Source organism: Xiphophorus hellerii, chromosome 3 (genome assembly GCF_003331165.1).
Source record: "Xiphophorus hellerii strain 12219 chromosome 3, Xiphophorus_hellerii-4.1, whole genome shotgun sequence".
Lineage (NCBI taxonomy): Eukaryota > Metazoa > Chordata > Actinopteri > Cyprinodontiformes > Poeciliidae > Xiphophorus > Xiphophorus hellerii.
In genome coordinates, this window is record NC_045674.1 from 5,353,908 (window position 1) to 5,380,585 (window position 26,678).

Sequence of the window (26,678 nt, forward strand, 5' to 3'; positions counted from 1 at the left end):
AGGAAAATAGATTATATGGAAATAAATAGCATGAAAGAATGATTTATTTGTATGGTTGGGTCTCAATATTCACTGAAGTAATTTCTAAAGAGCATTTGCTTGGTAATTTACCGTATCTATATTTCTAGTAAGATTCACACCAGTTGTATCGCCTCACTTGCCTTTTTCTCAGGCTGATTCTTGCTCTCAGGTGTCTATACTGCCTTTCTCACCTCCTCCCTCTTCATTTTCTTCGATCTACCGTCCCTTCAACTTCCCACCACACTCCTGACTGTCCTTGTCAGTGTCTTTTTAAGCTCGCTCATCCCCCTACTCAGCAATCTCAAACGCATCTATCCTCTTTTTTGTTCTTGTCTTGATCCTTTTCTTGTTAAACTTATAATAGATATATTAATATACGTACAGTACAGACCAAAAGTTTGGACACACTTTCTAATTAAATTCAATGAGAAGGTGTGTCCAAACTTTTGGTCTGTACTGTATATATCTGGATTTTCTGTCCTCACTCGTAACTTTTGCTCATTACCAATTAAAGATATTCAACATTCAAACTATTACAACAATGAGTATTCTAGAGAGATTAAAATGTATGCTACAAGATACATTTTAATTCATACTGGGATACATACAGTCCTGAAAAACTCTTGTTCCTTTTATTCATTTCTACAAATTATCAAACAAATACTCTAGTAATCTTGAAATAAAGTAAGAACATGATAATTTTTTGCTATCCTGTAGGAGCTGATGGACTGAATACTGAAGCAAACCAACTTTTTGTCACCTGCTGATCAGCTGGAAATCCATAATTGAATTTCTAAACAACATTTAGTGCTTGTGTGATAAACTGTCACCAGATTCTAACTGCTGTATCTGTTATATAGGTACATCAGTACCTGTGTTTTTATTACAAATATGCCCAAATCTTTGTCGATATATTTTTGCTAATATAAAAAAACCACAATTTCACAATTTCAATCTTTCCATTAAATACAAAATTAAATTAAAATCATGTGAATAAGCTTGTTCACATGATAAGTCATTAAAAATCATGGCAGAGATGGATGTTAAATGAAATACATTCATATTTCAGCAATAGCGCTCTGTTATTATCTATCAGCCATCAGAGGAGATGTTGGCGTCTTATTCAGGCATTGGAGCAGCAAGCCTCTTATATCTGGGAGAGGTTACCTTTGCAGCAACATCCAGCTGTGTTGGTCACGTGACTCGTGTAATGTGAAAACAGAGTTTCTTATGCAGTTTTTGTGAAATACATTCATTTTGATAAGGCCAAAAAAAACAAACACCATATACTACTGGGAAAGCTTTCTTTGACGAACACATGCATTTGGTTACATTCATTGCCTTTTTTTTATTTTACATCCCAATCTCAGAATTTTGTTTTGTTATCCTCAGTGAATGTCTAATATTTTATAAAAGCCCTGATCTGTCTGATTTCTTCTGCAATTATTTAATCTTTCCCTAATTATAATTACAAATGCAATGCAACAGACATTGCAAAATTCAAATGTTGAAGCTTGCAGCAGCTGTAGTCTCCTTCTGCATAGTGGAAAAGTTGTTTTCACCTAGTGGTTGCCAATTCCTCGGTCATCTGAAGATAATTTCTGCCAATGGTCTAAAGGTCTTAGTGAGACGCTTTAGCCAAAAAATATTTAGGCAAGAAAAAGAATCTAAAACTTCACATCTTCTACTGTACTTTTTCTTAATTAGAAACCTTATGGTCTTGTCTCACCTGCGCTTGCGCAACTTCTTGTTCTCCGTCTTGAGCACGTGGAGTTTTTTGGCGAAGCAGACGATGATCATGAAGAGCAGCAAGACCACCAGGGCCAAGGCGCCCACGGCGAGGCACATCACCTGGAACTCGGTCACCACCGACTCGCAGCGCGCACCTTTGTGCCAAATGTAGTCCTGGACATTGCATCTGAAACAAAGACAGACAAGGGGGACCATGGTGAAAAAGTCAGGTGAAAGGAAAAGGTGAGGAAAACACAACAAGAAATATAAAAAAGTGTCAAATGGATTTAAACTTGCCATTTGCACCTTTTTGCAAATGGCAGTATTATGGGTATGATTGTTCAAGTATTTTGATATTAGTAATTACATATATTAAGCTATTGGGGAAATTGTATTGCTACTAATATACACTCCTGGGATTAGTATGAACAACATCAACAAGGAACAATTAGCAGCCAAGTGCTGGAGCTCAAATAAGTATTATTAATTGACTGTTATCATTGTGACCACCTCTGTAAAAGCTGGAGTTTTGGTCTGGAGCATACATATATACAGAATACCAAGACAGACCAACATCAGCAATAACCACACAGAAACAGTCAAATTGGGAAGGACCTCAAGTTAAAAAATGTAAAAAAAAATCAAGGAGTTCCTTTTAGACTCTACAGGCATCATTTAGCACATTAAAAGATAAAATGACAGAAACAGACCAAACAGGTAGCCATGTTTATAAGAGTTAACAGAAGAAAACTCTTCTGTATTGCAGCATGACCTAAGCTAACAAATTCCTCCTTTCTATGAACCACAATATATCTGTAAAAGAGTCCACTGGACAAATGAGACCAAAGTAAAGATGTTTAATCATAATGTCCAGTTCATGTTTAGTAAAAACTGAACATACAAAACATGAAACTGGCAAGCATGGAGGTGGAAGGATGATGATTAGGGCTTATTCTGCAACCAGTGGACCATACAGTCTGTGACTTCTACATGTACCTCCTTACAAACTAATGCATTGTAGAGTCAAATGTGAGGGAATCTGTTGGAAAGGCTGTTGCTAGAAGTAAAAACAGATGATGAAGAGAACAATGTCTCAAACACAGCAGGACATCTACAACAGACTGATGGAAAAAGTAAAGAATCAACATGTCACAATGACCCAGTCATCGTGAAGACCTCAACGTGAAATGCTGTAGAAAGAGCTGTGTGGAAACCCAACTCTGCAAAATTAACTGAAACAGTATAAAAAAGAAGTTGAAATTCAAACGTGAGTAAGAGAGATTAAAAGAATATTACATAATCCTGGCTATAAAGTTATTTACTGCTGAAACTTTTTTCCACAGAGTTTGATTAATGCCTGATTCAGAAAGCATAAAGACTGTACTTAGCCTCACTGATAATGGAACGTGAACAAGGAAAAAACACCTGAGGTGATTTTCCATACAGATGGCGGCTTTAACTCATAAATGCGCACCCAGCAGCTGTCAAAAATACTAAGTCAGAAAAGACATTTATAAGATTTAACAAACCACACATGTGGACTCACACACAAGACACACACAGATACCATCTGAGTCCCATGCTCCTTTTATAAGTGTCTGGTAAAGTGCAGAGTTCGCCTGGGGAGGGGACCAGAACCACAGAGGCAGATGACTTTGTCTGCCCAAAGTTTATCATGAAACTAGCAAACATATCTCAATACCTCATGAAACTACTGACCCTTTACACATGGCGTTCAGAAAGCGGCCCATTCATCATGATGGACGTCAAAACAAACTATGTGTTCCTGTAAAGCTTGCAAAAAATCAGAAAGATGATCGCTTTTATTTAGTTGTTTTCACTATAAAAATGACCATAGGGTGCTGCACAAACAGATCAAAATGCATTTTATCATTAATCTTTTGATTGGGACAGACAATGGCAAAAGATAGCAGTCATGAAAATGGAATATTTTACAAGATGGTATTTTTTCTAACAAAACAAGCATGAACAAAAATGTTTGTGAAATTTGAAAATACATTATGGGGAAAAAGCAATTTTTAAAACCTAACAAAGCTTTCAAAGTACTTTTAAAACTTCTATCCTAGATTTATGTTATACATTTTTATTGCTTGGAGATGTTGCAGACATAAACAAGAAAAAAGTTGTAATCAAAAAGGTGATTGGTTATGTTTCAAAAGGTAGTTTTGGAAATTTGTTGAAGAAACTTATCCAAAAACAAAGATTTTAAAGAAAAAAAAAAATAAAAAAAAAATATATATATATATATATATATATACAGTATATATACAGTACAGACCAAAAGTTTGGACACACTTTCTAATTGAATTCAATGAGAAGGTGTGTCCAAACTTTTGGTCTGTACTGTATATATACAGTATATATATACAGTATATATACAGTATATATATATATATATATATATATATATATATATATATATATATATATATATATATATATATATATATATATATGTAGAACACCTGTTCCACTCTCTTCAAGCTACATTTTAAAAATATAACGTTATATCACACTCTTTATTCACCTTTATCATTTAGGAGAGCAGTACTATGTTCATTGTTACAGGATTTCACAATCTTGGCTATGACAGCTGCTTAAAATATATTTTTATAAAGATTTTTATCGCTTTCACAGCAAACTGGGGTGAAAAAGGGTAGCTTCAGGTGAAAACTGAGCAAGACATGTACTGCTGTCTTTTCACCCTCTCTGTAACATGCCTCTATAGAGGAACTGAGATGAAGACATTGTAAAGAGAACGAAGAGTTTGAAGTTTGCTGATCCTATACGCTTTTCCACATGTAGGTGCGTTCTCTTCACGGCTCGTTTTCCTGAATCCTTCCTGAATATCCTTCTTTCATTTGCCAGCTGAGAGGAAGAGCTGCCAAAGAGCCAGGAGACATTTTGAGTGTGTGGGCATGTGTGCGAGGAGGAGAGAGGGGAGCGATGGAGACTGAGATCACATTTTCAAGGAGACTTCAGTGCACTCAACCTCTGAGTGTTTCTGTGTTTGTACAAAAGAAGAGGTTTATGTAAGTCGGCGCAAGAAGAAGAGTGGGGGTAGACAGGAAAATAAAAGGAGGATAGAGGGATGCAGAAAGGACGAGGAGGGAAAATTATGTGCTGGTCTCTATGGCAACCCAGCTGAGCAGCAAACGGAGCAGACATGGAGCTGACATGTCATGCCTTCACTGGCGAGCCGAAAAAGGGAGGGAAATATCCTCTTTAGCATCCAGCTCAACATTCCTCTTCTGTATTCCTGGCCTTGTTTCTCTAATCCCTCTCCTGCCATTTGTCTTTTTGAAAATTTATTTTCATACTCACTGCCGCTCTTTCGCTGTCCTACTTCCCTCCAAAGAGCTCCAGCTGATGCACATCTCCAGCTTTTAGGTTGTGCAGCCAAATTGTTTTCACCTTGGCTTGTTATTAAAATGAGGAAGGTGAAGTCATAAGTGAACGTAATTATCTCTGACAAGGTATTAGCACCGCAGAACCGTGACATTAGAAACTGCACACACAGAGTTTGGTGAATGGCACACTGTGCTTCTGTTGAAAAAGAGCTGCTAATAAACATTGTTTAGTTGTCAAAATGAAAGTTTCTTTAAGCTAAAAAGAAATTTCTCTCTCACTGTAGTGTAGTAACATGTGGTCTGCTGATGGAGTAGTGATGCCGACAGGATAAATGAACGTATTCACTAAGTCAAAGTAAATCAATAGTTACAACCTGCAGACATTTGAGTCAGTGAGGAAAAGGAGAATGTCAATAAACAAGTTTCTGATCGTCATAAACATAGAAAGTAGGGTTTCTTCTCCTGCAGACTCAGGCAACTCCTTTGTTTTTGCCCACAGAAAATCTGTCTTGCTTTTACTAATGCTTTAGAAAAATTCATAAGTTGGTTTTATTGCTAGTAGTTCTTTTTTCATTTGACTCTAAATTAGTTCATTTGAAAGTGTGATAGGCTATGTGTAAAAAGTGGATTTGCAAAGAAATGTTGAAAGTTAAAGTGTTAATATTGGCCAGTTCTGTTTTTCTTTTAAGACATATAATTTGAAACAATATATGAACAGCATTCAAAACACAATTGTCCAGCCTTCCTCTGGTCATTATATATTGATATTAGAACCAGAGGGAAATTCAATCATCACATTTTTTATTTGCACAGTATTGCAGTAGCAAAAGAAGTAGTAGGAGGCAATATAGGTCTTTCAGGTTCCGTTCACTCTGCTTGTAAATAATATATTTGGCCAGTTAGATAAACTTCCAATGACTTTATGGACATACTTGGTAAGGAATTCAGTCATAGCATATTCTAGTAACTACAGCTTTCTTTTAAATAGCTTCTTTTGACTTTGCACTTCCTTTGATCTCAATTTTAAACCCCTCAGTTATATAGACAATTACTAACTTTTAGATTTTTTCACATTTTAACCACTTTCACATATGGTGGATTAGGTGACCAAAAAAAATATATTTTTTTGAGTTTCGAACCAGCAAGACGCAGCTTAGACTCCATAAAGTTTGAAAATTATCCAAATCTGGTTAATAGACAACCAGACTGCAAAGCTCTCCTGCTATAGTACTATATATCAATTATATTAAGTTATCTTTGCTAAAAGCTTATAAACATGCATTTATCATGTGTATTTGAATGCAGTCAACAATATCTGTCATTGTTGGATAGGAAAACAAAAACAAGAGCTTAAGAGATACAGAAACAGTAAATAAAGTACAAAGAGATGAAGCCACATTGTGTTTTCATGGATGTCTATGGGATTAAGATAAAACAAACAGATGATTTCTGATCTAATTAATAAGACTGTTGGGGCACTGTAAGACTAGCTGACAACATCTTTTATTTTCAAATAAATTTGGCTCAGGTCAATCTTTGTGAATGTCTTAATCTCTGAAAAACTTTAAAGCCTAAAGCAGCTACAAAGAGAAACCAAAGGAGCCAAACTTTTCAACAGGCATGAAAGAGCTTCTACAATCAGGCTTGTTCAAAAACCCCCAACACTTCTGTGGTTTACATGAGACGCCAACAACAGTTATTCCCACTATGAAGTCACCACACATCCCATTACAGTTTTATTCACTCTCCAACCCATCATTATCTATGTTGCCATGGCTCTCCACAGCCATATGAGAAGTAATGTCAAAATCTAAAAGAACCACAGAAGAACTGGCACTGGGACACAAAAAAAGAAGAATACAAGATAGTAAATCCTCTGACTGTTTAGCTAATTAAGCTAGAACATGGGCGTGTTTCATTCTAGAGGAGTATAGGGTACAAATAGTGCTGCAGCACAATAAGATCTATGCTGGGCTGATTTTCTCAGGAAGAATGGAACGTGACAAACAGGAATAAGCAGAGAGTAAAAAAATCGAGCTCCTCCTCCTGCTGCCTCCCTGTGGTTCTACTGGCATCTGGAGAAACACACGGCTCCAGATCAGAAACAATCAATCACAGCCAGGAGGAATGTCTTACTGCTGTCAATTATGCTTATGTACGCGCTACTCCCAAGACACACTGCTTGTGTTGCTGCTGTTAAATTATTGAAACTGCTGAGGGTACTATCTTATTCGTCGTTATATAAACAAATATAATTGACTATATAATTATTTTTCAGATCTCAAATAATTGCATAATTGACTCATTATTATTAGTTGAAATTTGAATAAAGCCTTGAAAAATATTTTCTATTTTATAAAAAATAAAACAAAGTAAACACTGTTTTCTGGAACCTGATTTAAAAAGTAAAGAAATTAGCTAATATCTAATAGCTAATATAAAATATCTTAAATTAGGTCTTTGTTGATTTTGTTGGACAGAGTTATTCTGGGAACATTTCCCTCTCTGTCATGTTCTTCTTTTTAGATGTAACACATTGGGGAGATCTGCTTCTTCGTATGCTTAGGGCCTGTACCTTCTGGCAGTTTTACACAGGAATAGAATTTCAAATATATTTTTTTTAATATAGATTGACGTCTCATAAAGTTCTGGACTCAAAATGGTTTCCTAAAACTTTTGACCTATGACTCAACGTTGCCTCTATGGCTGTGGAGAAAGAAAATGGTTATTTAAATATCCCATTATAGCAACAACCCAGATCCAGCATAGGAACTGGTCCAGTGGGAAAACACTGCTGGAGGTATGAAAGAATCAGTTTTACCCATAGGAGAGATGAATGGTTGTTGCTTAGCTGTAGGAAACATGAAGTAAGAACATAAGGAGAGACAGAATGCATTTTGACAAGGTCATAGGAAGGTTAAAGGGGAACAACCTAACAGAAGGTAAGACCTAAACAAGCTGCATCTGAACTGACAGGAGAGGGTATGCAACAGTGTTGAATATATTAGCATTAAGTCCAGATTTGCATGAAAAATAGTACTATTTTTAAACATGTCCTGCCTAAGGCTGATATTTTTTTATACCAGGATTGCAGAGGAGGAAGAAAAGAACTGAGTGGAGTATCCAGAAGCGGCTGGATGTGTGGCTAAAAGGCCAGCAGAGGACAGGAGAGACTCGGGATCTCCTTAAGAAAAAAAATCAGTAACTTGAACTGCGATTCTGGCACTGAGATCCACATTTGACATTCTGTTTCCAAATAATTGGGAACTTTCTCATTCGCTAGGGGCGTTGGGAGGGAAAGGGAAACTAAGGGTCAAGCTGAGGTAAAGATTAAAACACTGGAAAAGATTTTACAAGGTTGACAGAGAGAAGGAGGAAAGACTGGAGTTTGATCTCACCCGATTACACATTTAAACAAGACAGATGGACCTTTTTTAGATTTATTTATATGGGAAAAGATGTGCCCACCACTGAGTCAGAATGAGGTAAAACTCATGGAAAATAGCTACATAACTTAATTGGTTGCCATTGCAGAACTTCATTGTTTTAGTCTTTACATCACTGGGTGGAGAACATTCAGAAGGGGCAATGCATCAGGGTTGGGGAGGACAAGGGAAAAAATATCCTGTAAACATTAGTTAAATGATACAATTTTACTGGAATTCATAAAAAAAAACCTTGGCAGATTAAGCTGAGCTGTTCTTCACAGGGCTGGAGAAGTCTGGATAAGGTTTGAAAGACATAAAATGAAAACCAAGATCAATATCTTGAAACTCTTTTGGCTTTGCACCAATTTTCTCTCACAGTTAAAGCCTGGTGTGTGTTCAAAACACCTTAGGGAAAATTTACATATTCACTGTCAACTGTGGTTGCACTTTGAAGGACACTGGCTTAAGCTTGTAGCTCCTACTTTGCATTAAGCTGAAGTCAACTCAGACATCTCAGGGGAGTCAAACAAAGACCTGTCAGTCCAGGAAAGTCCAAACAAAACGTTTAAACTCAAAGTTATTGATCTTAAATTAAGATAAATTAGCAACAACATGGAAGCAGAAACAAGCCAGCTTAAATATTTTTAATAAATCAGTTTTCACTATGCTGACATCTTTCTTTTTCAAGGTCTAAGCAAAGCATCACAAAATCTACAAACAAATGATGTTTGCCTGCTTTACAAGCTTATCAACAGTGTCCTCTAAATGAACATTTAGAGTATTTAGAGCAAAGAGCCTTTCTGAGCAGGAAAGTGAACTTGGTACGTTCTTGCATGCAGCTTGTGACATCTGGTTAGCAAAACATAAACACCTAATTTGGCTTATTTCTGTTTGCTTGTCACATTTACATATTGTTTCCCGCCGAGCTGTCGGCACGACTCGGCTACATCCCATCATTCCTGCTGTTTTATACACACCGAGGCTGCTAACGACGCAAACGACTCATTCAGAGGAGATCTACAGATCCAACTGTACCCAAAACCTATTAGCATAAACCTCTGGATCCCTGGAGAGCAGTCACGACACCATAAACTGCAAAGTAATTACTGATTCACAGATGGGTCCCTTGTCACATTTAACTGCAACCACTCGCTGAAGCTGAAAGGGATGTTTTCAACAAAACTGCTCCGCTCATGACCCTGACAAGAAGGCAGTAAATCAGCGCTACAGAAACTCAGTTTGCTCTTAGGAGGTTAAATATGGACATAAACAACCTCTTGCTGCACCAGACAATTAAAAATAAGGTGATTGCAGGGGGTTTGTCAATCAGGAGATGATTTATTTTGCAATTACTGGGGAAAAATATATGATGTTTGGGAAACATATCAGCTGGAGAGATAGATTTTCACCAGGATTTACAACGTTCAATGGAGAGAGAATACATCCAACAGGCTGAATATCTGGTTTGGCATGCAAAGTGTGAAGTCAGGATGCTTGGAATGACTTAACAAACAATTATCATGCAAACAATTCATTACAATATTATTATTGTAGCCACTGATACTGTGATAATGAGGATATGGTTATCAGGATTATTGCGCTTTAAAAGACTCAAATTAGCTTTAGTTTGAACCATAAATAAATATGTTGATAAATTAAAAAGCCTTCTAAAAGTGTACACACCTTTGTTGAAATGTTAGGTTTTTGTGATGCTAAAAAAAGTACATATAGCATGACATTTATCCCTTATTCTAAGGGAAAAACAAGAAATGTAACAGAGGAAAATATATATTATAAAAAGGCTATAAAAATACTCTACCTGCATAACTATGCACAGAGTTAAACTGATTATTTGTTTAATCACATTTGGATTCAGTTTAAGAATTCATGCCTTTTCACATCTACAATAAGTTCTAGTGAATCTGATTACAGTGAAATGAAGTTCAGCCATGATAGGATTCTCCTGAGATTTGCAAAAATAATTTTCAGAGAGGTTGCAAAGAATCAAAAGGATCTAATTGAATAAAAGTTTCAATTAGATCCTAGTCAGGAGAAGGGTTTAAAAGTGAACATCATTACACATAGTCTATGTCACAGTGAAGGGAGTGACAGATAACTGAAGAAAATATAGGACAACATGTTCTTACTTTATTGTCTTCAGAATAATAAAGGACAGTTCTCCCGAACTGGTTAAAGAGGCAGCCAAAAGACCAAACGTAATTGTGAAGAACAGCAGCAATTTATGAAGAGCGCTGGCTGTGTCCTAGCTCTCAAAATATGTTGGACAATGAGTTATGGTCTAATGACATCAAACTTTGGGGTTCAATCATTGGAATCTCAGGGTTCACTGTAGTTACAGATCACAGTAACCAGAAAAATGACTAAAATCCGTGAATACTTGAATCTTCCCCTAAAAAAAGTTTATAACTGCCTGCTTTAGCAGTGTAAATAAAACAGACTTGGTAAATGTTGCCAATTCAAAAAACGATATGCTGATAAACTCCAACTAAAGAAGACTAAATCCTGAAAAGTGTTAATTTTGTATTTATTTATCTTATCTGTAAACATATTTCTTTGCTACTATATGTAGAAAAGGTTTTAAAATAATTCACCATGACATTTTAACAGGGGTGTGTAAACATGTGAGAGCCACTGGAAGGAGTTTTGGTCCCACGTTGTGAACTTTGCATTTGTCATGTTGACTTTATCTGCTGACATCTTGCCTCAAAAACAAATGGCCTCTGGAGACACTGAGAGTTGAGTGAAATCATAAGAAAACATATATCTATGTTAAGCTTTACAAAGCATTTCTTGGCCTATTAGCCTCAGTAACATAACATTTTAAAACTTTAAAGAATGACATAGCTCTATAACAGAACAAACCCAAGACCTAATAAATTCCTTCAGCATCTGGTTTATTCTGCAGGAAAAAAAAAATTAACACTCAAATAAATTTGATATAAGTATATTAAAAGTAGATTAAGTCCATATTGGTTTTTCTTCTAAAATAAGAGCATAAAGCAGTCAGAGGTATCTAAAGTTGGCAAAAAGCAGAAATGGAGATCTGAACTCATTAGAGCATATTGATGTAAAACCATTTGAAAAGCTGTGAAAATCTGTTTTCACATGCAAACAGGTTTACAGTCTCAGCTGTGAAGTTCAGAGTCGAAGCTTAGATAACCTGCAGAGAGGCACACACCCAAAAGTTAATTTCAGCAAATGTTTTTGTGCGTTGTTAGGGATGAAGTAAGTTCACAAGATCCAGCTTGGCAAAAACAGTCGCTTTGCATGTGGGGGTGTGTGTCGGGGTGTGTGAGTCTGTGTGTGTCAGCCCCAGCCTCCTCAGCAGCCGTAAATCTTCCCTGTGTTAGACCTCTGACCTGACTCCACCTCTCGATGCTCTTTCACCTAAAATTGATCTCTGATACGCTCATAATCTTGCATGTGTTTTCATGACGCAAGCATGAAATCCCCCCAAAAAATGGACACAAACGGCTGTTGCTGCTCAAAGCTTCTCTTAATTACATCAAGCTGCAACACACACACACGCACGCCAGTAAATTTGACCTGGCTCGCCTGAGTCGTTTCCATGCTGGCAAGCATTATAAGGTTCTGACTCATTCTCTCACTCAGTTTCTCCTCTACCTCCTCTGTTTCTCTCCACTTCTCACTCTGTTTCAGTACATCTCTCCACTTCTTGTTGACAATGTTTTGTTCTCATTACAAATGTTTGATCCTTCAAACTCTTTTGCCCTGCCTTGGTTTCTTTATCTTGCTACATCTGTCTTTCTGACATATTATGGAGTCAAAAATGACCCGACTGCATTCAGAAAAAGGCACTTATGATGCAAAAAACTTTAAAATAACTACCCAAACTGACTGTGGACAGGTGTACAGATGGACAGCAGGTGTGGGACGCTGGAAACTAAGAGGGACACTGCAGGGAAATGCAAGACAGATTACAAAGCCGCTCAATACACAAATCTCCCTGCTTCTTTCCATGCCACACACCCTCAGTCACCCGCTTCCTCTGCTTTCTCATCTCTTTCTCCGAATATGGTTCTGATTCTGCAGCGCCTGAGGAGGAAGTGGTTTATGACACTGTCAGATCACATCTGTGAGAGGGACAGAGGAGCCAGCGCCGGGGATGCCACAAATAGTTTAAAGAAGAAGGTCTAGCTGGAGAAACTGACCGAGGTTTAGAGCTAAACTGCTCCAAGATAAAGAATGTGAAAATAAGCTCCTAAAACTGATCCAAAATGTAAATATTTTTCTTTCACTGAGTGAAGCTTACCATGTCTGCATATGATCTGTAAAAGAAAAGTACATCTTTGTTGACATACAGAGGTGGCAACTTGTAACTCTAAATAATCCCCATTGACAGGCTGATAATTTTCTCTTAAAAGGGTTATGAAGTGTTTCTTTCATGTTCAAAGCAGCCTTTCTGGCTTTAGAAAAAACTATGTTTACGTTTAACTCCATGTGCTCGGTCCAATAGAGATGAAGATGACAGATGGCTTTCTTATGGAAGAGAAGCTTCATGACAAACTGCTCAGAAGGTTGACAGAATAAACTGAGTGAAGATGCACAGCGGTGGGCTTGGAAATGGACAATATGGAGCAAATTAGGATAACTGGCCAGGGAGAAAAAAACAAGTCGTCCAATAAATAGTCTCTTTAATTATTGAGATAAGTGATAATATTGTAATTTTGAGACTATTTTCAAGTAATATGTTGATGTTAGGACAATTTTTACCTTTCAAAGACCAGGTTTTCCTGCCAATATTCATTTGTATTATTTCCAGCTGCAGAATCCAGTTGGTTTTAAAAGTTGTGTTGGGAGCTAACATCTTTTTTTCCACATGACAAAACAGTTTCTACAAAAAAAAAGGACAACTTCCTCACTTTGATTAATCTTCTTAATTGTTTACTTATTATTTAAATGTTGACATAAAATGTTGAACTTCAAGTTGCTCTGATACTTGGAAATGGTGCAACTTTTATTGCACGAGGTTGAAGTTTAGAAAATGTTGAGCGAATCAAAATTGGGTAGCGTGTAATTCCTGCAGCGGTTTGTCCTGGCTTCCTTCCAGGGCAGCAGAATATCATGCATCACTTGACAGAGAATGCTTACAGCCAGGCTGAGTCCAGTTTCACTCATCACCCCTAACATTTAGCCTTTACCCCTGCAGGTTGGTCAAATTCATGCCAACAGCTATCTGGGGTAGAATGAAAGGAATATGCAAGTGCTTTGCAAGAGGAATATATGGAAAATAATCCCCATTAAACAGAATAGTCATATAAAATTAAACATGTTTAGGTTGTGTTTTCATTTACTTGTGTTGTGTTTTCATTTACTTGTGTTGTGTTTTCATTTACTTGTGTTCTGTATGGTAGAATATATTAATTCTGGTATAAACATGCGTTTGTATACATAAATGACAGCTAATGGTGTATTAGCTGAACTTTTTCCAAGAGAAATTGTAACTACTTCAAAACTAATGAAGTTCAAGGTCCTTGAATTTGAAAGACAGAGTTGTGGAATGAGAGTCACCCTTAAAAGTGAAGTTAGGTCATTGTCATCCCCCCTCATTGTGTGTTAGTCCTAGTTGCTTTACATGGAGGACAAATTCCATATTTACTGCCAAAATTTCCATCAAAAAAAAAAAACTAAAAATAGGAGCTTTTCCAACTTATTTGATTGTACCATGAACCATGAATTATTTATCACTTAAAACAGTATTCTCTTAATATTATCACTATCATCCATCCATCCATCCATCCATCCATCCATCCATCCATCCATTTTCTAACACCCTTGTCCCTAGTGGAGTTAGGAGGGGTGCTGGTGCTGATCTCCAGCTAATGTTCCGGGTGAGAGGCGGGGTCACCCTGGACAAGTCACCAGTCTGTTTTAGATTATCACTATCATTTACTTTTCAATTTCACTTACGATCTTATTGGGTTTTTTTATTTCCTTTTTTATTTCATTATTTAATGTTTCTTTTTTTGATATTCTGTATTTATTTAACTTTTTTTTTATTTACTGGCACACTTTTTATATATGTAAACATTAATGTATTTTCTCTTGTAATATTTCCTCCTCGCATTGTTTCCCATCCTGCTTTCTCCTTTGTCCATTTATTTTCCTCATGTCTTTTCTTTTTCCTTCTTTGAGACGTAAATTGGAAAAGAGAGAAGAAATGAAGGCGAGTCTGGTGGGCTAAAAATTAAGAGTAATCTTTTCTCCTTCAAAGCTCTGTGTGCTAACAAAGTATATGGAACAGTATATTGTGCAGCTCTCTATTTTATATTTCAGGTTATGACAATATTAAATCAATCTACAGTGATACTTACACATACATTTCAATTTGTCTCTCCATTTTATTATAAATTCAACTTTACCTGGATAAAATTCACTCCTACAATAAACCAACATCTGTATTTTATGTATGAAAGAGAAAATAAGGAACATGTGTTAAACTCAAGGGCCAGGGGCCAAATCTGGCCCACCACAGCTTTTTATGTGGACCTCTAAAAGTGAGAACGACGCATATATAGAAACTAAAAAATGAAAGTAGTGCGCTTAAACATTAACTTATCAGTCAAAATTTTGTGATTCTGGCAATTCACATGAAATCAATAGATTTCTACACTTTTTCAAGCTGATGCATAATTGTGAGTTTATTCCATATTTTTCACAAAAATTCTAAAAAAAATTGGGTTTAGTCATGTTAACTCCCACCTGCAGGTGGCAGTATTTGTTACTTCTACATCCGTAATCGTTGTAACGAATAACAAAAGGTCACATTTACCATCTGACAGCGCAAAGATCACAAAATTTTTTGCAAATATTTCTAAATCAATGATTCTGATTGCAAAAAAAAATCACAAAAACAATCGTTAAATTCTGGAGGTATTATTAAATTTTAAGATGTACTTATCAAATGGAGACACAGATATTTATTAATATTTTAACAGTTTTTCAATACATTCTGGCACAACCGGCCCTTTGAGAACACTCATGATCTTGATATAGCCCAAAATGAAAATTAGTTTTACATCCCTGCATTATTTTACATACCAGATAAAGTGCTGAATCTACAACAATTTGTGTTTCAGTTTAATTTGGTAGATCTACAGCAAAATTTCCAAGCTGTATTTGAGAAAAAAGCTCAGGTTTGAGTATATTTTGTTATTATATAAGAGTGGCGCACACTGTACTAAAGAGTTACAGTAAGCTGGTCTAAGGTCAGTAAACAGCAGTTCAAACATTTATCTCATGCTAACGAAGCAGCTTAAGTTAAGCTGCAAATGCCAACAAATACAAACACACACACACACACAAGCACAAAATAAAATGAAAATGAAGAATAAATCAAATCAATGCTTCACATACTAACCCAAGTCACGTGTAATCCTACATGCAATCATGGCTTCATCCACAGAGCACCATATTGGTCAGCATCTGTGCCAGCGCTCCATTGACCCATATCTTGCTCTTGCCCAGAAGTCAAATGCCTCTCAGTATCTGTCTGACTCACTCTCAGGAGGCTCATCCCTGCTATTAACTGCTGACAGACACCCAAAATATGCTCTAAATATTATGGACACTAGTTTGTTTTTTATAATTACTGTATGTTTTCTGTTAAAAATAAAATAATCATTCTTTTTTTTTACTCTCTACAGTTTTCAGGGTTTTTTAGTCTTTTTTTACATCTTCAACACCAGCATTAATACAACAGTGGATGTAAGAGTGTTGGATCTTTATGGTAGGGTTTGTGAACCCAATTATTACATTATTATTATAGAAAAGCTATAATAAGCTTGAAGGTCATGGAATATGTGTTTAAAGCCCACATCAGCTTATGATAGTGAACATGCAGTTGTCAGTTCCTCCAAATTATGGATTTTCTCCCATTGATGTTCATATGAGTTTTAGACCCATCTGTAGAAATCCACTTTCCTTTACAACATGGGAAAATGCCTTGTTATAGGTGAGATGTTCTGCCAGTGGATCTAGTGCTTTTTCTGATCAATATTATAGAATTATTTATGCAAAACAAGCTCCTGTATCTTGCTGAAAACTTATACTTGTAAGTTAGTTTTGTCTTATTTTAAGTGTACTAAGATGTTTGCACTAGAAGTTACATCAAAAGTACTTGCAAAGATTTTGTGTTTTTCCAGTGTGAGCAATTCAAATTTTCCAGATTAGAAGTACAAAATTCCAACCTTTAGGCACATATTAAAAGCTCCTGGAAAGTTACAGCCGGACTCACACTCAGGGGAGACAGGCTGGCAAACGCCACTCAGTATAATCCTTCAGAAACTGCATAAAGCAAAAATAATCGCATAACATCAAATCAACTCAGCTTATGATAGAAATGCTGTGTTTCTGACATACAGAGCCTGGGGTTAAAAGGGCAGCAATAGGATGGAGGTCATGACCACAACAGGGGATAAATCTCCTGTTGTCCCCTGATTTAAGGTCCCCTGAGGTCATAAATCTTTGACTTTGTTCTTCTATTGCTGGTAGATCTGACCTCTCAGTGATATTTGTCTGTGTAGCATTTTTTTAATTCAATACTTTTTGAATTTGTGAGAAAACTGTATAGACGATGTGAACTAATTAATATCTGTATTATCTGTTCCAGTCAGGAAGCTGTTTGCCATTCTGCATAAATCTGCATTGTAATCTTTGCAGCTGCTCACTAATTGGAAATCTTCCTTCAATGATTGGTTGGTCCATCCATTTTATGATTCTGGGAATTGCATTCTAAATAATCTTTTAATCTGATAGGGCCTGTCACTGTCTTCTTTGTTTAAATGTATATGGCGCTACATTAAACGCAAATATATTCCGTTGGAATAACTGCATACTTTTAAATTATTCTCAGTTCAGGTTCAATCTAATTTTCTAATATTTTCAAGCTTAAACCAATTATTTTCTAACCATATGCTGACAAAGGAAGACTTCCAGTACAGACTGTCCTTTCATTAAATGCAAATTCAGGACAGCAGCCCCTCGATAGTCACGATCAGAGTATTAGAAATCACTCACAGCAGATATGACCTTCCCCCCCAATCTGCAGCAGCTCTAATCCTGACTCAAGACTCCACAGACACACTCTCATTGTTAAAGGTGACCTATTCTGTTTCCTTGTAGAGGTTAAGATAGGTCTAAGGGCTTCACAAAACATGTTCATTACATTTTTTTTGTACCAAATAATTCTTCAATAATGAGATTTCAGTCTGGTCAGTTCTGCCTATTTTGATCTCCTTTCAGAACGAGCTGTTTCAGGGCCTCTTGCCACTTTAAATCCAAATAAGCTGCTGCTGGCCACGCCCCCTTCTCAATGTTTATACTCAGACGTGAAAATGGCCGCAAACAGATACAAAATTATACAAACGTATATTTCTGAAAAGCAACAAGAATGCAGCAAGTGGTTTCTCACAACAAAACACTTCTCTTTCCCAGCAGCCATTGTACAGCAAATACAGCAGTGAAACCAGCTGAGCAAGTGCTGGAGCTCCACTGCTTGGGTTGCTACGTAACGGGGCTGGGCTTGGCTAGGGTTGCTAGGTAACAGCGCAGTGACCGTCAAATGTGACTTAACAATTGGAAGGTTTTATAAACAGCTCACTCTCAAGACATCTAAACAATTAACTTATTACCAAAATGGATGGATGTTTTTTTTTAAGTGCCTGGGTTGTTTTTAGAAAAAGCTGAGATCCAAATAAAAGTATAAAAACCGCTAGGTGTGTATGCTAGGTCTCTGATCACAGCATATTTGTATAAATTGTTCTCTTAATTTTAACCCTAACCCTATTTTGACCTCCACAGTACCTTTTTACTGCAGTGGCTCTATCTGATTGGACCCTGAGGGAAAACAGTTAATAAAAGAACCCTAAGGACTGTTCATGGACAATTTGAAAACTGTTTACTTAACCCAGCTGACACTGGGGGTGGGTAATATCTAAAATCAACGTTCTTGAGCTTTACATCATGCTATAATTACATTCCCTCATCCCAAACATACTTGGAGTGTTGCTTTGATTCTTTCATGCATATTTGTCAACCTTTCTAGGATTCCTAAATGCTTCCTTCACGCCTTCCCCACTCAGCCCCTATAAACTAGTGGCACCAGCATTAAGCAAACACCTGGTGTGCATATGCTGAGCTCCTCATGCAAACTTCTCAGTTCAACTTTCCTAAGAAAAGTTGTAAATGAGAAGCATTTTTGTGGTGATGTGCTAAAGGCAGAGTGTCAGAGTGAAATCAAATGAGAAATCTAATTTCTTTGAAGTTATGTTTGATATGTACAGCATTTTTATACCAACTGAAGGTAACAGTTTCTTTATTGTGCCCGGAAGATACATAATTGTGCCCCTTTAAAAAAATATTAATTTGTGAATAAATTAAACATGGGGAGTTTTGTACCTGCAGAAAATCTCCTCGCCATCCAGCTGGTAGCACTGTCCTCCGTTGAGGCAATAGTTGGGCTGCATCTCACAGGCAGAGCGGCAGCTTCCATTGACCAACTGGTAGCCGACTCTGCACCCATTAGGCGAAACGTTAGGTGCAGCACCAGGATATGATCCCCCAGGGATGAAGGAACCAGACCCAGGGACCCGAGGCCTGGAGCGAGCAGGAGACCCTGCAGCCTCTCTGAGGTCTTCTTCGGTCTCATAGGCATCGGTTGTGGTGCTGTAGCTGTATTCGTCAACAGTGGTAGTCATGCCATCGTCGTAGGGTGTAAGGTAGTCGTAGTTTTCTGGCATTGCCCAGGAAGTTGCCTCTGCGCCTTGCAGCTCGTGGGCCAGAGAGGATGGAGAAGGTGGGGCGAGGTTTAAGTTACGCCCACGAGAGGATGGATCAAAGAAGTCCACGTGAAGGACGTCCTGGTTGGAGGGGTTAGTGGCAGCTGCTGGCGGGGCAGTAGTGGTGGTAAGGTGGTCCAGGTCAAACATGGCAGTTTCCTTGACATGGATCCAAGGTGGGTCGGTATGTGGCAGACCCTCCTCCTCTTCATCCCCTTCTTCCTCTCCTTTTACGACGTCCTCTCTGAGTGGGTTGCTAGGCAACAGAAGATCTGTCTCAGCCGAATCTGGGATGATCTGGGGCGTCGCTGCAACGCTCACTTTCTCCACCGTGGGAGCAGGAAACATGCCGCTGCTCTCAGTGTCGTCCTTGTCGCCGCGAGGCATACGACCCGCCCTCTGGGTCACGGAGCCGATCGGAGCAGAAGTGGCAGAGGTGCTCATCCCGGTTACTGTTGCCATGACATCATTAACCTTTACAGGGCCGTCCTCCTCGATGACTGTAGAAGTGGTGTTGACTTTATCGTCTGGCTCAGTAGCATTTATACCAAGAACCATCCCTGCAAAGAGAGAAAAGTCTTTTAGTATTGTTTGTTGAATATGTACAAAAAAATACTTATACTATGAAGCATAATGTCAAAACTTTTGTTTTACATTTTTAAGGGAGTGGCTGGAATTATAAACTTATGAATATTCCCTCTCTTTGTCCACCTACATAATCTTACATTTATTACTTGTATAATCCATACGTATAACTACTAAACCCATATTTAATAGAAAATATAATATCCATTTAATTATAATTACACTGGATGAAAAATCATTATTTTTATATCCAGCAATAATCCTATGTTTATATGATAATTTGAACAGTTTTATGTTTGAACATTGTCTAAGTTCAATATTCAAATTCTTTCACAGTTTGACTCCACTTACTGATACAAAACGTTTTTCCAGTTCTGAATTTGTATATTTTAAACTATAATTCCCTCCTTAAATTATTAATTTGCTCTTTAGTCTTAAACAATTTTCTAATGTTAACGCCAGATTAATGGTAACTGTTGTTTTTTTTTGTTTTGTTTTGTAAAGAAATACGGCTTTTAATAAGTTAGATTGTACAAATCCCATGTTAATGTTTTCTAAATATCCCACCTTATAAATTCAATCTTGACAGCAAGATTTGTGAAGATTTCTAAATGCAACAAAATTCACACTGATTTGGATTTATTCTAACAAAAGTTATTTGTGTCAAATACAGAAAAAAATGTAGTTCTCAACTTCAACTACATGGTTAAAGACAAAGTGGAACAGAAGGACAGTACACTTACACGTGCCCTACTTTCACTTATTCTTTTTAATCGTGTGGGAACTAAAGGCACATTGCTGCAGTTTTCGGAGACAAATCCAATTGTGTTCTTGCCAAATAAAAAATCTCAGCAGCTCAATGGGTGGTCTGGGTTTTGTCTGCTTCTATTTTTAAGGATGTTTCATACATTTTCTCTGTCAGATAGTCTCTGTCTGTTATGCACCAGGTTGGATGTGGAAACTGCTATTATAAGATACTAAAGACAGCAAAAAACCCCAACTCCATAATCATTTTGTCTTTTGTTTTATATAATGCTTAATTATTTATTTTCTGCCATGAGTGGTAATGAATTATTTATCATTAATGATCGCTCATGGCAGAAAAGCCAGAAAAAGGTATTTGTTTGCACATAAAAAGAAACCAGAATTAGTCAAAAATGTGTAATGTCAAATCTCAAACTGTGCAAAAATCTGTCACAAAATTATGTGAAATGTTGTTATACAATAATAATAATAATAATACAAATGCAACCCTTACACCATCAAAACCCCTGACTTTTATCTAAACAATCACAGTCAAATTTTCCCAGGAACTAAAAAAAGTGAAAGATTAACATATGTGACACCAGACATGTCTTTACATCTGCAGGTACAAAAGGTACTGACAAATAATTATAAGTCAAAAATGAAATCCGAGAACCTGAAGCTTAAAATAAATGAAAGATTTCAATATAAACATCAACTAAATACTCGAATACCCAATGCAAACTGTTCTAACAAAGAAAACATGAAAAAACATCTTCAAATAACCTACAAACAAAATTTCAATCGATTATTTACTACATAAGTCTGATTCTTAAACCATCATGAAAAGTTCATGGTGGTTTAGTTTGTTTTTTTTTTAAATGGTAAAAAAAAAAAAGAAATTAGCATTTTTTCATAATCTCCTATTAAAAACAAGTCTAAAATCTGAAAATGAAAACGAAAGCAACAAAAATAAGAGTAATTTAACATAAAACTAAAACATAAACATTACAGGAAACTGTTATGTTATGCCATTCAATCTGAATCTTTCTTTAAAACACCTCCTTGTCAAGCATCCCCTCGTGTGCCACACTGTTACTTCATGCTTTAAACTCTTGCGGATTACAAAATCAGCAGAACAATCTCAAGGCGTCTGGGGGATGAAACAAATTAAAATGACACACAATTGGCTGTATCCTCCAGTTGATTACTTCATCTGAGGGCGGCTCAGGGACCCATGCAAAAAAAAGCAGCTTTTAGGGTCACTCCTACTTCTGGATTAAAGGAATAATTCACTAATGTACTTCAATGGCGTGTATCTGGGATTAGGGATTATTGGTTTGAAGAGGGAATGGATTTTGGGGTTCACTGTAGGGGTGGGGGCTGATGATCTCAGAGAGACTCAGACAAAACAATGTCTGGACAGATTTCTAGGCAAACAAACTGAAGTTCAATTAAAGTGAACTTCAGTCACTTTAATTGAATTGGCACTCTTAATGCCAACGTGACGTCACTTAAACAATAAATCAACAGAGACGTTCAGACAAGTCACCAGTCCATCATAGGTGCACTTTGTGTGCGTAGACGGTGCAATCTGAAGGAATATTGGCTAATAAACATATTATCTGGACAGAATACTGAGCTAATCCCTTGCAGTTGTTGTTATTAAGATCAGCAGAATCAGATTAGTCAAGGGTGATGATGAGGAATAAATCACTGGTAGTTTGTGTCTGAAAGAGAAATTGTTTTGTTTCTCTATTTGACTTTCCATTCTTCTCTTTTTTTTGTACTTCATGGTTAGCCTCAGTTAGCAGAACCTCCTCATTTGTTCTAATGAAAACATAAAAAAATGTTTGTATCTGAGACACACTAATTTACCAAACTACACCTTTAACAGCCAATAAACCTATTTGGATTTTATGGTTTCATATTAATCATCTGGAGGCTCTTTGAACATTTTTCTTTATTTCTGAACATTCTGTACACATCTCAGCGGGAATGATTTACCTACACTGGCAAGAAAATAAAATCAAGGCCCTCCTGTGAGTTGGCTTTAAACATAAATTTGTAGGTTTAAAGAGATTTTTTCTATCATGCTGAGCTAATCAGGTTCTCAGAGGGTAGAAACCCTGTGAACATCAGCCTTGATCTGGATGTTGATTTCTGTTCTCATTTAGTTCCAAATTTCTCTGCCTAAAACCAGGCCATATTTAATTTCAGCAGTTAATGCTTCTCTATTTAACCTTTTTTAAATACAAACTGCCAAAAAATCATATAATTTGTCTTGTGTGAATGACTGGCTCAGCCTTCATTTTAGGTACTTATTTATTTTTTGCCACTTCCACTCAGGGGCTGGATTTATGCAAAAATAAACATCTACAGAAAGATCTGTTAGGAATGTTTACTTTGAGCAAACGTAAGCCTAATTTTAGGCTACATGTTAATAACTTAAGGGTTTTTTTTTCTGTGTTGGTGAGCAGAACCAAAAGAGCTTGTATTGTTGTTCATTAAGGGGCTTAAACTGATGTTTAACCAAAGTTTCAGACTCGACAGCTTGAATAAACACTATAGCGAGTCTGGCTACCTCATAGTGTCAAGACAGATTTGGTAAAAAAAGAAGGGAAAGTTAGCTTTTACTTCAGCAACTCACTTTTTAACTTGACACAACAGACTCAATCCAACTGAGGCAACAAACTGGACAGACTGGAACAAAAAAACCTATAAAAACATTTTTCTACACTAACCGTTCCAACTTCATTATTCAATGTCTAAAAAACAGAAAACTTATTATGTCTATGTTAATACCTTCCTTTCTGTCTGCAATAAAATCTGTTAAATGATGTTTAACATAAAAAGATAATTATGCCCATAAAATTAAACATCCAACATATGAGCAACAGTAAAAATTAGAAGTTCCTGTTTCAGATGGGCAAAAAGTGACCAGTGGTTGGGAGTTCAAGCCCATCATCATCTCCTGCTGTGAGCTGAAATGCACTGCTGGTCCCATAAGAAGCTTTGTTTGATAACCTCCTCCTAATAGCATATGTGAGAATCATTGCTGACTGCTGTTAAGTTTAGTCTTGATAATATGTTTGTCAATGCAGGGGCGACTAACTGGGCACAACCTTCACTGCAGTTATGAATGCATGTTCTGGAGACAATGGTGTGGAAAAACCAAACCAGCACAACTTTTTGAGCCTCTTCAACTGCAGTTTATTTTCCCATTTCCCATGCCAGTCACAAGTTGCAGTCTATATAGCCAAGTTTATTTCTATATCCCATTTCAGCAACAAGCCAATTAAAGTGTTGTACCATAAAAACACAACACAGTCAGCAATTATGAAGAAAGCAATAATCATCATATTTTGTCAAATGCCATCATCAAAATGATCAAATTTGATGAATTTCCTATACACAGGAATTAGCTGGTAAGCATTATGTCATTTTGAGATGGCTAAGAGACATAACAACCTAACAAAAATGTTACTCATAAAAGATAAAGCAATGACAAATATCTTCTATGTAGATTCTTTAAAATAAACATGTGGTCCACCATGAATTTTGATCATTATTGAGTCAGCAAGTAATATATTTCATTAAATTTAGATAAGGGGGAGGATTAAGTACGTGCTCATTTCTTCCTACTCCTTTTCAAACAGAAAAGTAGTGGTAAACGAATTATTTTGTTCTTGGCTATGTATGCACATGTTTTCTCTGTCCTACTGAGTGCTTTTTTTTTTTTTTTTTTTTAAACCTGTGAAAAAAATAAATCAAATAAAATCAAAAGCCATCAAGAAAATGCCATAAAGATCCTAGGAATTTATAGTTATGTCTTAAAACATTTTTAAGATGCTGAAACTGTTAAAAATGCTAATTTGGTTGATTTCTAAATAATAATAAATATTTAATTTGAGGATGTCAAGATCACCAGTGTTTAAAACCTGCTAATAAAACATTTGTAATAATGAAATTAACTTCTGTTGAAAACTTTCTCATATCTCAAGGTGTTAAGAGGAACATTAAACTCTGAGCCAGTGAAAGGAGAAAAGCACTTTGGATTATTTATGACATTTAGGAGGCTTTTATGGCACATCACTAAAACTGCACTGCAGTAGTTCAGTTTAAACTGGCTATATGCATGGAGTTTATGTTTATGTTTCGGTTCCATAGACGAGAAACAATGTTAAGATGAGATTTTTATAAGGAAGGTCTTGGTCAAGGTCTTGTTTAAAGGATTTATCTCTACCTGAGCATGTAACTATTTTCTTGTTGTTACTATCATCCGGCGGGATGTCTGTGCAAAAAAGATGACAGGAAAAATTTTAGTTTATTGAAAATATTTTGGGTTCAACTTGATGTTAATTCATCCAGCAGTTTCACAATCCACTGCTGTTTAATGCATCAACTGAGCAGCCAGGAGATAAAAAACAAAAACATATTCTTTCTAACTCTAACATGGATAAATACAACTTTATCAATCAAAACATGCTTACTTCTCCACCAGGAACTGAACGTTGAAGCCAAAAAACGTTCTGGTCTTAATGTGCAACTAAAAATTAAGTACCAATTTCACTTCTTCTCCTTATGCTGCAACTGGAACCAGTTAGATGAGTGCAAAACTACTAGGGATTGTAAGGTAGTGTAGGAAAGTTTCCCATACATTACAGAGTGATGACAGATTATGATGGGAAGAGGTGGGGATGAGCAATGGGGAGAAGAGGAACATAATGACACAGAGACAGCAAAGAATAGACAGAAAGATAAAGAGAGGGAATAGGTGACATTTGCTGTGATTGATGGGAAAAGATGGTGAAAGAGACTGACTGGAGAAGGCAGAAAAAAGAGGAGTCTTTCATGGCCTCTGATAGTCTTTCTGACTTTAGCTTTCACTGTGACAGTCTGTCATCTGTCAGGAATGAATCATACCCCAGAGATCTTTTATCTGCACTCAGAAGACAGATTCCCTCAGTTTGATTAAATTACAGCACCATCCTGGTTGAAAGGGTAATTGTTACTAAAAGATGCTGCTTTTAGTCTGGACTCCTTTGACTTTTGTAGACACATAAGGAAAATCTCATCACATCTGGATACCCAAAACAACACAACTCAGACTCTATTATATCAACAAACAGGTTTTTATGCAAGTTTGACTTGAATCCAGGACTTTTTTTCTTTTTCATTTTGGAGAGATGGGAAATTGCAAAATCCAAGACATTATACTTCAATCGCTGTTGTGTTAATTTTCAGATATAACTTGAACCCAGTCTCATCAGGCAAACGTCCAGTGGTTATTACTTTACGTCTCTGTTACTTTACATCTACTGTGTTTTTTGTTCCATTTACATACTTTTTAAAACTTACATCTGACCAGCTAGCAAAAAAAGGAGTGACTGTATCTTTCCATGCTAAGATAATATGCAAATGAATCTTAATGATGCATTTTATTGACCAATTTTGCATCAGTTCATTTATTATGTGAGACAATGTATTATTAATATTAATTGGCATTACTGAATGAAACATGTTGAGTACAGAGGCAGAAAAATATCCATTCACAGTATAGAAGTAATTTCTGTAAAACTACCTGAAAACATTCACAAGTCCACAGGGATAACTTTGAATCCACACACACCCCACCCATGTGGACTGATTGCCCAAGGATCCTCTGCATGTTGTTTAATCTCCTCTGCGCTTTCAACAGAGTCGAGCTTGTTTACAAAGCACAGGCGACCAGAGCTCAGGTACTTTTTTTGAGAACACAGTGGTGTCATCCTGCCAGAATCCTCACAGTGCATCACTGAACTGAGCTCCAATTAAGTGGAGCTGTCTCCGTTTCAACACCTCGTTAGCTTAATTGGATTAACGAAGAGAAACTTTTTTGACGGGCAGCCGATTTTAGAGCAGCATGGTGGCTCTCTGACAACTGTTAAGGTATTTTCTGCAGCATGTGGGTGGTTTACCTTTCAGACCTTATGGTA

General features: G+C 36.7%; 1 protein-coding gene across 8 annotated transcripts in view; it reads right to left on the bottom strand.

Moving 5' to 3' along the window:
- cspg5a (chondroitin sulfate proteoglycan 5a) overlaps window positions 1-26,678 on the bottom strand; it is a 54,446-nt gene that overhangs the window by 15,015 nt on the left and 12,753 nt on the right. For all 8 annotated transcript variants that reach the window (XM_032556982.1, XM_032557024.1, XM_032556964.1 and 5 more), the window contains exons 2-3: window positions 18,992-19,931; window positions 1,751-1,939 (exon numbers count right to left, since the gene is read on the bottom strand). In XM_032556982.1, coding sequence (XP_032412873.1) covers window positions 1,751-1,939; window positions 18,992-19,931 — 1,129 coding nt within the window. The remainder of the gene's footprint in view (window positions 1-1,750; window positions 1,940-18,991; window positions 19,932-26,678) is intronic.